This window comes from Furipterus horrens, unplaced genomic scaffold, assembly GCF_987537825.1.
Source record: "Furipterus horrens unplaced genomic scaffold, mFurHor1.1.pri manual_scaffold_4, whole genome shotgun sequence".
NCBI lineage: Eukaryota > Metazoa > Chordata > Mammalia > Chiroptera > Furipteridae > Furipterus > Furipterus horrens.
The window spans coordinates 36,784,989-36,798,175 of NW_028327174.1; the positions used below are offsets into that span (position 1 = coordinate 36,784,989).

Consider the following 13,187-nt stretch of genomic DNA (forward strand, 5'->3'; position numbering starts at 1 on the left):
AGGTTGTGGATTCAGTTCCTGGTCAGGCTACATACCAAGGTTGCGGGTTCAATCCCTGGTCAAGGCATGGAAGGGAGGCGACCAATCCTTGTTTCTTTCTCAAATTGATGTTTCTCTCTCTCTCTCTCTCTTTCTCTCGCCCCACCTTCATCTCTTTCTAAAATTAATAAGCATATCCTCAGGTAAGGAATATATTCACTGACCTATATTCTTCATAACAGAAATGGAAAATACAGAGGAAAACATGATGTTGGGCTGTGGGAAGTAGATGGAAGCATGGCTCAGCTGACAAGGTAAAGGGAAGGGGTCGTTCCTTTCTGGTGCAGTAGGTTTCTTCTTTGTTCATTTTCTAGCTTCAGACCCCAATTTAGAGGCTTAGTTTAAATCTGGTAGACCAGAATTCTCTAGATCATTTGTCTCTCTCTCTCTCTCTCTGTTTCTCACGTGCTCTGTTCTTTCCAAGAATTTCCCTAGGCTACTAAATACATGTTCATAAACTCCATAAATTTCCAAATATATAGATAAACCAATTTATATATATTTACAGTCTATTAATTTTTGTTTTCCATGTTATTTTTGTTTTATTTTACCTCTGAGCAGTTTCTCATTGACAAGTAGCTTTGAAATCCCTACTTTGGCCTCCCCTTGTCCCCACTCTCCCCTCCCTGTGCCCTCCACTTCCTCCCTTGCAGATTGTGATGTTTTTCTCCTTTAAAGCCTAATCAAGGCGAGTGTGTTGTTGTGTGTGCTTGTATGTGCACCAATGATTAGAAATAGATTTAAAATTCTTTTAGGAATACCTCTATAATCTAAAAATTGGTATCATTTTTCCATTGTAGTGCTGAATTAGAAATATCTGAAGTTGTTTGGCATTAGAGCTGAGGTAGTTAATTTTTTTAAGTCTATTATAACTTGGTAGATTCAGTTAACTGTCTTTTGCAGAGAAAATCTAATGCATTACTAGATAAGGGATATAGCAATAGAGAAATTCAATTATGTAAATATTATAAGAACACATGGCTTCTTTCTGATTATTTTTGAGAAAAATGAGATTCTGCCTTACCTAAACATTAAAATTTATAAACTGGCCAGTTTTTAGATAAAATTGCTATTTTGTTTGGTAAATTTATCTCCTAGTTTGTTTATATTTGGTTCATAAACCACTAACGTCACTTACATTCCTCTGGCCTAATCTACTCCCAGCCTTTTTGCCACCCACCCTATATTAGCATAATCTATCCCAAGTGGCATTCAGCTAGGATTTTAGGGGTGGTTATGAGGATTAAATGCATTAATACATGTAACATTCTTAGAAGACATTTTGGTACATAGGTAAGCACTCAATAAATGTTCTTTATTGGCAGTTTGTTCTTCATTTAATGACAAGCCTTGACTGACTGACTCCCTTCTCTTACACCTCTTCCTCCTCTGCCCTGTCCATCTCCTTGTTAACTCTTACCTCCCTTACTCACCTCAAGATTCAGTTCAAGCATCTCCCCCTCTATTAAACCTTTGACCTCACTTCCCCGTGAAGAGCTGATTTCTCCCTTCTTTGAGTTCCCATGAGATTGTGGACATACTTAAGGGCAGGAACTATATTTTATGAGTCCTCATAGTCTCAGTACTTTGTGCAGTGCTAGAATCTACCATAGATGTTGGTTGAAATAATACAACTCGTAAAAGTTAGGGCTGGGTCTCGTACCTTCACCTTACTGAATTTCCTCAGAGAGGAAAGAAGTCATGGTCGTTCTGTCTTTAGGATACAGCACACAATACAGGATCAAACCTAAGGACCTCTGATAGCCTAGGGCATAATGGTTGAACCTAATGATGAATTTAGGAAAATTTTTATAATCCAAGGTAATACAGTAGCCTTAAAGATACTATTTCTTCTGAAATGTAGTATGTGAAAACTAAGGTGAAACCACCAGTTAAATAGTATGTTTTACCTGTCAGGTAAAGCAATTCTGTTTTCCTGCTTTACAAGTTTGATGGTAAGTGGTTGGAGACACCACCTCTATTTATAGGTGGCCTGAGTGCCAAATTTGTTATCTCCTTTCTCCAGGCTTGATAAATGAAAGAATGTTGGGCTTAACTATTGGTAGTGTCTGTATTAATGAATAGGGGAGTCAGGAGAAAACACGTGAACCGGAAAATCAAGGGCACCTAGTGTTGTTTTTATCAGTCCAGGAATTCTAGACTTGCAAATTGTGTCCTGTTCTTTTGCTGGCTAAAGAAAGGCCTTCAGTAAAAGACAAAGAACAGTGTTAAATCCATTAGAGGAATAAATTTGCAATATAATAAGCGCCTGTCATCTAGATCATTCTTTGTAATAATTTGGTCACTGCTGTTCTTAGGCTTTAAAAATTCAAATTAAAACTATTTGTATCTGGTGAGAAGGAAATATTTTTTCTTAATTTTAAAGCTATATTGAATCAAGATTAAGGATAGAATTTTTGGCCTTTTCTGCAATTTTATCATTTATGTACTATTTGTTTCTGAAGGTTCACGTAAAAGTAAATGATTCTATAGTTTATAATCCAAAGGAAATTACTATATGTGAAACATAGTACTGAAAGTTTATTGAATTTAGTTAAGTTCAATTACTGACCATCGTTTATTTGTAGAATGCCTACTATGTGTTCAGTACTTTGTGTCTTGTAATCAGATGCTACAATACTTGTATTACAAAGATGAATAGATATAGCATTTGCTCTGATTTGGTTTTTAAACAAGGCATACACACTTGTATGTATGTGTAATTAGAATGGAAAGAATATAATGATCATGATTAAATTATAAAGTGTCTGAAAGTTGTTTTTTTTTTAAGTATATTTTATTGATTATATTGTTACAATAGTTCCAATTTTTTCCCCTTTGCTCCCCTCCACCCAGCACCCCCCTTCCCCGACAATCCCCTACCCAAGTCCATGCCCATGGCTCACCCTTTCATATATTCTTCTTTGAAAGTTGTTTTTCATTACTTGATATCCTCTTCTGGATTTGGGAGTTGAACACATTACATTCTCTTATGATGGGAGAAATATGATCTTGTATTTACCCCTCTTTTATAAGACCTCAGGTTCACAAATGCTGATCTAAAACCACCTCATATTTATTTCTGTATTGTTAATGCAAATAATTCCTAGTTGTTTGGAATTGTTTTGAATTCACTAACATTGTTTTATGTTTCATAAAAATTTCCACAAAAGTTTTGCTCAGTAATATTTCTGCTCTCCTCTAGCTCCCCAATATTGTTGCATTCTGGGAACGCCCAGTCAGCAGCAGAGCTTAAAATTGGTCATCTCCAGCCACTTTAAATTGGGCAGAATTGCCATGGGCTAGATAGCAATTAGTCTTCCCTTCCTCCCTTCCTTCCTCCCTTCCTCCCTTCCTTCCAAGTTTTACCTAATCCTGATGCCATTCAACATTTAAATTGAATAACAGTTATTTCTGTTCTGATTCCATGCTCGCCAAACAATCTTCTGACCCTCATGGCTTTACATCTAGCTTGCCTACAAGGAGAGGATGCATTTGTGAGAAGATGCAGGGATCTGTTCCTTGTTACTCAGTTTCTTATTGTGTAAATCAGTAAATTGCCATTGTGTCTTGCATCTCAGACTCTTGTGAACTCTCTTAGAATCAAGTAGCTTCCTGAATTCGATGGCGCTGGAACACTTGCAGCTGAAGGCCAGACCTTGCCCCGTTGGCAGACTGAGCAGGGCAGTCTGCTGTAAGGAGCCCCTGGGCAACCAGTCAGCTGCCTTCCAGGCCACACCCTGAATTCATTATACATCTTTCTTTTTGACTTCTGAAGTATTTACTTATGTGTTCTTTGTGCTTTTTTTTTTTCTAGAGCATTATAAAGTGCTTTGTTGGTTTTTCATCACAAACTTCCTGAAAGGAAAATACAGACGTTGGACAACTAGAGTTGGGTCTTGACCTTATTTCCTCCTAAGAACTGGCAAACCAGTTTGAACATTTGATCCGCCACAGATCGGGACCATTTAGAAAGGACTCTAAAATCCCTAGGTATTGCTCTTTGTTGGAGCTTTTGTGCCCCCTCCAAATGTTTGTTTAAAAGTAGAAGCACTTTTTAATTAAAGTTTGGAGAGAATTGTCTTATGAACTCAAATTTTATATGCCTAAAGGCGGCCCTATATACTACTGCAAAGTGTAAACCTTATCATCTTTTGGAGGATTTAGGATACATATTAACATATTAAAGATGCTGGGAAGTCTTGCAATAAGAAACTTGTTCAATTTTGTATAATCTAGATTTCCTCAAATTATTTGAATTCCTCAACTTCCAGTCCATCCTCCCCAGCTTCCTTCCCTGCACCCCCAATCCCCAAATCCCAATTAACAAACATGACTTGGAATGTCTGCTAAATACCATCCTTGTTCTCTTTTCTGTCTTTGATTTTTCTGCATCTGATCCTGAAACATAGAACATGAACCCAGTGATTCTGTTATTTCCAAAAATGGTTTGATAGCATTGCCTTAGATAGCATTCTAAGAACAGCTTGGTGCTTAAAGATCATTTGGCCATGATAATTCTTGAGTTTCATTTATTTTTTTAGTAATCGTTTTTAAAAAGTAATACTCATTACTGTTATAGCCTTTAGCACATTAAAAAATTTAGATGTCTAAAATAATGTCTTACATTTGTATAAGCCATTGTAGCTTTGCTGTGTATTATCTCAAACAGCCTGAGACTACACCTGTGGACTTGGCAGAGCAAATATAATGTCTGTCTGGGGAAAAGTGATGATTTCAGTGTTCTGGTGCTTTGAATAAGACCATATGATCACTTAGCAGCAGGGCCTGGATTAGATCTCTAAATTTCTGACTCCTAGGTCAAAAATGAATCAGAAGTTCTTGCCCAGAGGTGCCCCTAGCTTAGTGGGGTAGAGAAGTGGAGTGATAAGCACCGGCACCTGAAATCTGTTGGTACAAATGCTGGAGGACACAATGAAAGCATGCCAACTGTCATGTCTCTTCTGATAGGGGATGATAGGGAAGTCTTCACAATAAGACTGGGCCTTAAAGAATGAGCAGGATTCCTGCAAAGGGAGTTCAGGACATGACTGACTCAGGGATCGGTCATGTGAGGGCTTGGAGGCATGAAACAGCCACGGACGTTGGGAGAAGAGCGAGCAGCGAGGAGGGGCAGCAGATGAGGCTAGAATGGCAAGTTGGACATTGCACTTGGAGTCCTGACCCCATAGTTCACTGGCTATGTGACTTTTCTAAACTTCAGCTTCTTAATTTACAGGGCTGTTGTGAGGATGAAATGCAATCATGCATAGGAAGTGGCAGTATGTTAAATCCCCAGGAGAAAAAAGGGAAATTCAGGGAATAAAATACTGTAAAATTCCTGATGTATATCAGCATTCAGGTGAATTGTCTTTATCATGCTAAGCTAATCTGATGCGCTGTACATAAATGAGGAAATGTGAGTGATTTTAAACAAGTAATGTGATCAGCTTTTTGTTATAAAAAGATTTAGAATAGTCAACAGAGGAACAAGTTTATGATGCTAAAATTATAGTGTTTTAGACATAAGGATTTGAAGCTTTTCCAATACATTGAAGTATAAACCCAGTAAGATGACAGTGGAACTGGAAATTGTTTCCTTTCAATCCGTACTTGACATTGAAGCACAGGAAAGCCCTTTGGTTCATTCCATTTTCCCTGGATTCTAGCCCAGCTCGGGTCCATTTGCAGGGGTCTGTCTCTTTGTCTAATTAACGGGATGTGGGTGTTGAGAGCAGGTGGCAGGTTTGGGGGAGTACTTTTCAGCTAAGAATACAATGGTGGATGCTCACTCTTGACAGTCTAGATCTTCTCTAAGTTGGTCTGTTATAATCCCCATCCAGATAAGCAAAAAGCTCTTTAACATATGGAACCATTCTAGGTTTTTTTTGGTCCAGATGTAGGCTGTCGTAGGCAAATTTCTTAGGGCCAGTGCTCACCAAAGCAGCCACTAGAGTTTAATCTGTCCACCTGTGAAGTAACCTTTTTGTTACATTCCTTATCTTGTCTAACTGTGCAGGTTGTCTTCTTCAAACTAGTACTTCGTTTGGCTGTCCCAGTGGTTTTTCAAAGTTGACACTTGAATGGCTTTAAGTAGACATACATAAAACTTCCCTATTGGCACCTGGGGTGATTCACACACTTGGGTTTCCTGCCTGGTTTCTACAGGCCTTTGAGTGTCATTTGAAAATGAAATGGACCTCATAGTTGGGAAAAGTACACTGGACCTTGTTAGAGTACTATCTGAAGTGACAGAATTCAGAATGAAATAGGACAACCATGGACTCCATCCCAAGGGACTTTTCCCTAAAAGTATTTTCCCCTAAAACATAAACCTGTAAGAATTGCTTTAGACTGATGTTTGTGTACTTGTTGATGCAACACTTCATGTTTCTTAAAATTTTTATAGTGGAAGCCATATCTTGCTTTTTAAAAAAGTTTTAATTTATTTGTAGAGAGAGGGGAAGGTAAGAGAAAAAGAGAGGGAGAGAAACATCAATGTGTGGTTGCCTCTTACATGCCCCCAACTGGGGACTTGGCCTATAACCCAGCATGTGCTCTGACTGGGAATCGAACCGGTGATCCTTTGGTTTGCAGGCTGATGCTCAATCCACTGAGCCACACCAGCCAGGGCCGTTTCTTACTATTTAACTAAACTATATGGACTCTTAGAAGACTTGCATTTATTGGGGACATAAGTATTAGCAAAGTCTTGTGGATTTTATTTAGTAATCAATAAAACAGCTACAAAGTAGATTGAACCTTTCTTGTTTTGAATGCTTGTTGAATACAACCTTTTGTATATAAATGTATTTATATTGGGTATAGACTCATACTGGTGCTTCCTTACCATTATTCACCCCTCATTTTGCCAGCACAAAATTAATTTCTGTTTTGGGAATAGTGCATCTTTACTAGTATTATTTACAATGTGAAAGATTTGGATATCTTAACTGTTAGGATAGAATTTTTCTTAGTAGAAGTCAAATGATTTTTAGAGTTTGTTATAAGGGAAAAGAGTTTTTTTTCTTTTTCCTATTGAATAATTTGTGTTTGTATGTTATTTCAGTTTCCGTTGCTATGGCAATGACGGCAGGGACTACCGCCACCTTCCCTATGAGCAACCATACCCGGGAAAGAGTGACTGTGGCCAAGCTCACATTGGAGAATTTTTACAGCAACCTAATTTTACAGCATGAAGAAAGAGAAACCAGGTATAGTAACGGCTAATCAAAATACTCTGCTTAATTAAATAAGCTGATAATGCTGCCAGTGGAGTGTAAACATGTTGCTCATTAATTATATAAATATTGTAGATCTCTGTGTTATTTTTCTCATTCTGACAATGGACCTAGTTTTTTTTTTTATATTTGCAGAATAGTTTCTTGTCCTATGCACCCAAATACTTATTTCAAATGTCAGTTGATGTGTTAAAAAAAACATTTCTAACCATGAAATTGTGATACAGCTTTTTACTTGCTTTTAGAGAGATGCATTATGGATAATTGACCTTAATCTGAGAACATTTATAGTGTTGTATATACATAAGTGGGAGTGGAAGAATTAAAAATGAAAGACATGCTCTTTTGCCTTCAGGAAAATTATAGTAAGGGAGATAATGCACATACTACATGAAAGAGTGAAAAGGGTCACTAAGAGAAAAGCAAAGAAGAGCGATTGCTTTTGTCTAAGGCAGCTGGGAGGGCTTCATAAATGGTGGTGGCATTTAAACAGGGCTCAGAAGAAAGAGTGCTATTTATACAAACATAAAAGGGAGAAGAAAAAAGTAGAAGAGCAGGAGGAAGGCTATTAGAGACAGAAGAAATCACCTTCAGTGCTAGGTCAGGCACTGTTCAGTTGAGCACAAGCTGGGTGGCAGCATTTCCTGGAAGCCTTGGACGCTTTGTTGGTGAAGCTGTTCTCAGGGTCGCAGAGAGCCTGCATGAGATTTGAACAGAAGAATCAAATGATTGCAAGTGTTTCTCTAGAAGGGTATTCAGTCCTAATGTATAGAATGGACTATGGGAGGGAAGGATTAGAAACAGGAAAGGCTAGTGTTGCAGTCCAGGCAAATATTTGGAAAGGAGACGTGAGTGAGTGTTGTGACAGCTACAATAGAAGATAATTGACAGGTGAGAAAGATTGAAAAAAAACAAAACATGGACACTAGCCAGATATGAAATGTGAGAGAAACAAGTCAATACTGGCTTGGAAATGTTGTGCCTGGGCAAACAGAGTGGCGCAACGTTAGTGAAATAGGACTCCAGAAGAAGAATCAGGCTTTGAACTTTGTTTTGGACAGGTCTCACTGCAGATTAGACATAGCTGAGGAGAGAATTAGAACTGAAAGATAAAACAGTTATTCAGAAGTCCACCTAGAGAGACAGTAAGAAAATATGAAAGAGTTAAGAAGCATAGAGACAAGTGAGAAAAGCTAATGTACCTTAATCAAAGTTCCTTAAGGAAGAGAGTAAAGAGAATGGAGCAAGGCAAGCTAAACTAGGAGTTCGTCATCAGAAAAAGTTCCAAAAGATTCAATTTAGGCAGAAGGGAAGTGATCACAAACAGAAGATTTAAGTGTAAATGGTTGGGTAAATCTCAACAAGAATCGACTGTGTAGAAACAACAACAATAATAATGATAATGTCTTAAGCATTTTAAAAAAATAGAATTAAAATGTTTTCTAGCAGTCGACTATCAGGAGGGAAGTGGGATTAAAGTGTTCTTAGATACCTTTGTATTTCTGGAATAGAGAGAGATACAACATAGGGTAGAGATTAATTTCAGACTTGACAAATTAAGTGGACATGTGATTGCTAGGGTAGTCACTAAAAGAATAAAAATCAAGTTTGTAAGTTCCAAAGTTGTAGAAGGAAAAAAAATGGAATGAGGGGGGAAAATCAGTTCAAAAAGGGCAAGAGAAAATGAAAAACTGAAATACCAAATAGTGAGCACAAATAGAAACCACAACGTAAGTTAGAAATAAATCCAAATATATAAGTGGTTACACTAATTGTAAATGTGATGAAAGTCTTTGAAAGTGATCAATTCATCAAGGGAGTGTGAACAAAGTAGAAGAGAACCAAGGAAAGAAAGACCTATATTTTTTCAGGAGGCAGGCACTAGTGTTACTCATCAGAACTTTAAAGATTCACTGTCTTGTCTTGCTGAAACCTTAAAGTAAATAATTTTCTCTTCTATTTCCAAAGAAAGGAGAGTAAGAATAAAAATACCTGCTGTTATTTTTAAAAAGAAGTCTCACCTTGGTGTCATGGAAATTATACTGACAGTTTATACTCCACTTTGTAAAGTATATCATTGTCTGACTACCATGTTGTACACCTGAAACTAATACAAAATAATATTGAATTTTAACTGTAATTGAAAAAAATAAATTATTGCATTATTAAAATAAAAATGTTAAAAATATATAGTAAAAAAAACAGTTTATACTTTAAGAAAACATATTATGAATTTTTAAGGCTTAACTAATTGGGTAAATACATAAGCCAAATAAAGAACCAATCAAAGAACAAAATGTCAGAGTATTTTAGGAGGAAAATGTTTTTTAAAAAGGGTAAAAGAAAGCCATAGGTGTTCCTGCTTAGTTATGGTGAAGATGAATGAAAATCACTCTCTCTCCCCTGAATAAGGGATGATTTCATGAAGTGTTAGTCTTGGCAAGGAAAGTGGGCAGTAGAGATTTGAAAGAAGAATAGAGTTGCTTGTATATTGCTATCCCTCCCAGATTAATGGTTCTCTTACTCTTCGGATTCTTTCTGCAGAGCAGAGAACTCAAAATCATTCAACAAGCAGCTCTGAAGTGCCCAGAGGTACAGGATGTTAGGTGCTTATTCCATTCTGAGGTTGGGCTTAGGGGAATAATACGTAAAGAAAAGATGAAAATCAGTGTGGTAGCACCTATTACAAATGCTGAGGAAGTAGATGAAGAATATGTTATTAGGTCTCATCTCCATATGGGTGCTAATTTATGAATAGGCTTTAGACATTGCGGCTAGGAATTTTCCTAAAGAAAGAGAAGAGATCTTAATGGATAGGAAAGAACTTACTTTTGGACATACTGTTATAAATAAATAACAAATGCCAAACAATGTATATGATAGTTTCATACCTCAACCCCTATACCCAGGTAAGTAAGTTCTGTCTTACTGTAGCATACTCCAGAACTAATTCGGAAGAGCTCTCTCAGATTCATCTTTAGGAAAAACCAGTACAATAGAAATAAAATACTTACTATTCACTTGGAAATGAGTTGCAAAATTTGTACCACAACCATCTCTCTAGTTACTAGTTCATGTATCCTGTCCTTCCACCATCCTCCCCACCCCACAATGCTTAGCTGAATTAACTTCAAGGGTGCCATTTAAAAATAATGAATAACTGAACTTGTCTGAACCTTGAAAAGTATATGTTCTGGTAGTTAATGGGTTACTTTTTATATACATAGATGACTTTCTGATTTATAAAGAATTAAAATAAACTATACTCAATTGCATTGAGCATCTTTCCTTAATTAACTAGGAAATTAAGCTTAGACTTTAAATGAAGGATGTAGGCAAGCTCACTTAACTAATAAGTATTAGAGTCAAGATTTAAATGGATATCCACCTTAAAAATTTATGCTTTTAGTCACTTTCATTACCTTTATATACATGTAATAAAAACATAATAAATGTTAATGATATTGGTGGTTTGAACATTAGATAACAGAGTTTCCTTTCTTAAAACATTAGTCGCCTTTACAGGACTTGCAATTCATTTAGGCAGCTTTAGAAGTAAATTTTATTTGGCTTACATGAGAAAGCTAAATATGAATTGGCTTTATATTTTGAGAAAGAAAAATATACTTAATGATTATTTTGACTTAAGTTGAAGGATTTTTTAGCATAACAAATGGAAGTGGTAAACTTGAATAAATAAACATATGTTTTTAAAAAGATTTTATTTATTTCTTTTTAGAGAGAGGGGAAGGGTGGGAGAAAGAGAGGGAGAGAAACATGAATGTGTGGTTGTCTCTCACGCGCCCCCAACTGGGGACCTGGCCCACAACCCAGGCACATGCCCTGACTGAGACTCAATCCAGCGACCCTTTGGTTCGCAGGCCAGCAGTCAATCCACTGAGCCACACCAGCCAGGGCCAAATATATGTTTTAAAAATGGGAAAAGTTAGGAATGTATTTAAAATATGAATTATTTATTTATTTTTGTTAAGGCAGAAGAAATTAGAAGTGGCCATGGAAGAAGAAGGATTAGCAGATGAAGAGGTAATGCTAGCTGTAATTACTGTAATTATTGTAGTTAACAATACTGTCTTATGTATATGCAAGTTGCTGAGAGTGGATCTTAAATGTTCTCACTACAAAAAAAAATAGTTATGTGAAGTGATGGACATATTAACTGACCTTATTGTGATTATCATTTTGCAATACATATGTGAATCAAATCATCCTGTTGTATGCCTTAAACTTACATAGTGTTACATGTCATCTGAATAAAGCTGGGTGGGGGAGGGGATCAATATTTACTGTACAAAAGCAACCCAAGTGACTTTTATGTTTATTGATGTCAGATGATTTTACAACTTAGATGATATGTATTTCATTGTTTGAATGTGGACTTCTTTGTTGTTATGATGGATATCTTTAAAAGGAAGCAGCTTTTTAAAAAAATTCCAAGAACATAGATTTAGTGAATGGTATCTGCAGTATTCGAGGATGGTGGAACAAGAAAAGAGGTTCCCAAGGCGAACCACTCAATTGCCACGTCTTCTCAAAAACGGTTCTAAACACCATCCAGTTCTCCAGCCCAGTGCCATGACCTTAGTTTACACAGTTGTGTATTCCACCTGAAGAATGCCTGCCCCCAGCGCATCGTTCTTCCTCTAGTCTCGGCTGCGCTTCCGCCTAGTTCTTCTGCACACTGCAGCCAGAGTTACTTGTCAACAAATTGGATCACATCACTCCCTTTTTGCTTAATGCCCTTCACTGGCTTCTGAGTGCTCTCAGGGTAAGACCCCTTATTGGCCTTTGCTTATCTCTCTCTCTAGCCTCATCTCTTGTCACCTCACCCCCATGCTGACCAACAATATTGAATTACTTTTAATTTCCACACTCTTGCCCATGGACCATTTCACATGTTATTTCTGCTGCTTGGAACTTCCTCACTCCTGCCTCACTCCCATTATTCTTCAAGAAGCTTTAGGTCTCACTTTAAGCATCACTTCCACGGAGAAATCTTCCCTAATCTCTTCAGGTACTCCTACATTCTACCATAACACTGCCCCTTGTCCCTGCGGTAGCTTATAATACCATCTTCCCAGAGGAGAAACTCCACAATGACTTAGCTAGCATTACATCTCCAAAGCTGGCAGAGGGCTAGAATAAATATTCAGTGAACAGTAATGGATCTTTCCCTCAGGAGTTTACAGGTGAAAAGCACACCCATAAGTTGTATGGGGCAAAGCGTTAGGTAATCGCCAGGGCAGGACAACCATGTGAAACAGATTGATTGAGCCTCAGATATGGTGTCACTGTTCTGTGACTGTGTGGGGGAGGGCTCAGAAAAGGGACAGTGGCTGCTGCCTGGCTTCTGGAGTTTTGTCTGAGAGGAAGCTGTCTCCCAGCACTTGCCCTGATGCCAGACATTTCAGTTTCTCCCCGTATGCCACTGGTGCCCAGAGGGAGTGAGTCTGAGACTCCTGAGAATCCTGCTGTTTCTTCTGCCGTCCCAACCCCCACTGGTTTTTCAGACAAAGTTCTGTGGACTTACCTTCCTGGCACTGGAACCCTGGACTGTGTGGGCTAGTGTGGGGTGAGGATACTGAGCTCCTGAAGTGTCCCTCCCGATTTTTATCTACCACACCTGGGTGTGGGACCACCATTCTGCATCTCTACCTCTCTGCCCCTCCTACCTGTCAGAATGAATATGACTTCTTTAATTCTTTGCTTGTCAGACTTCCATACAGCTCAATTTCCTGATGATTCTGGGTGATAGTTGTTTTGTAGTTTAGTTGTAATCTTTGTTGTGGTTGTGCGAGGAGGCAAGCTGTGTTTTATCTACGCCTCCGTCTTGACTGGAAGTCTATAGTATTTAAAGAATAGGCTTCCAAATGATGATTTGAAGTCAAA

At 37.7% G+C, this 13,187-nt stretch overlaps 1 protein-coding gene across 5 annotated transcripts in view; it reads left to right on the top strand.

Moving 5' to 3' along the window:
• The window catches only part of STK38L (serine/threonine kinase 38 like), a 68,356-nt gene that overhangs the window by 31,647 nt on the left and 23,522 nt on the right, over positions 1–13,187 (top strand). For 3 of the 5 annotated variants that reach the window (XM_090272953.1, XM_090272951.1, XM_090272954.1), the window contains 2 exons: positions 7,109–7,253; positions 11,273–11,324. In XM_090272953.1, coding sequence (XP_090129079.1) covers positions 7,120–7,253; positions 11,273–11,324 — 186 coding nt within the window. In that variant the 5' untranslated portion in view covers positions 7,109–7,119. Of the gene's footprint in view, positions 1–221; positions 294–7,108; positions 7,254–11,272; positions 11,325–13,187 lie in introns of those variants that run through there. The other 2 variants (XM_090272952.1, XM_090272955.1) reach the window with 2 other exon arrangements.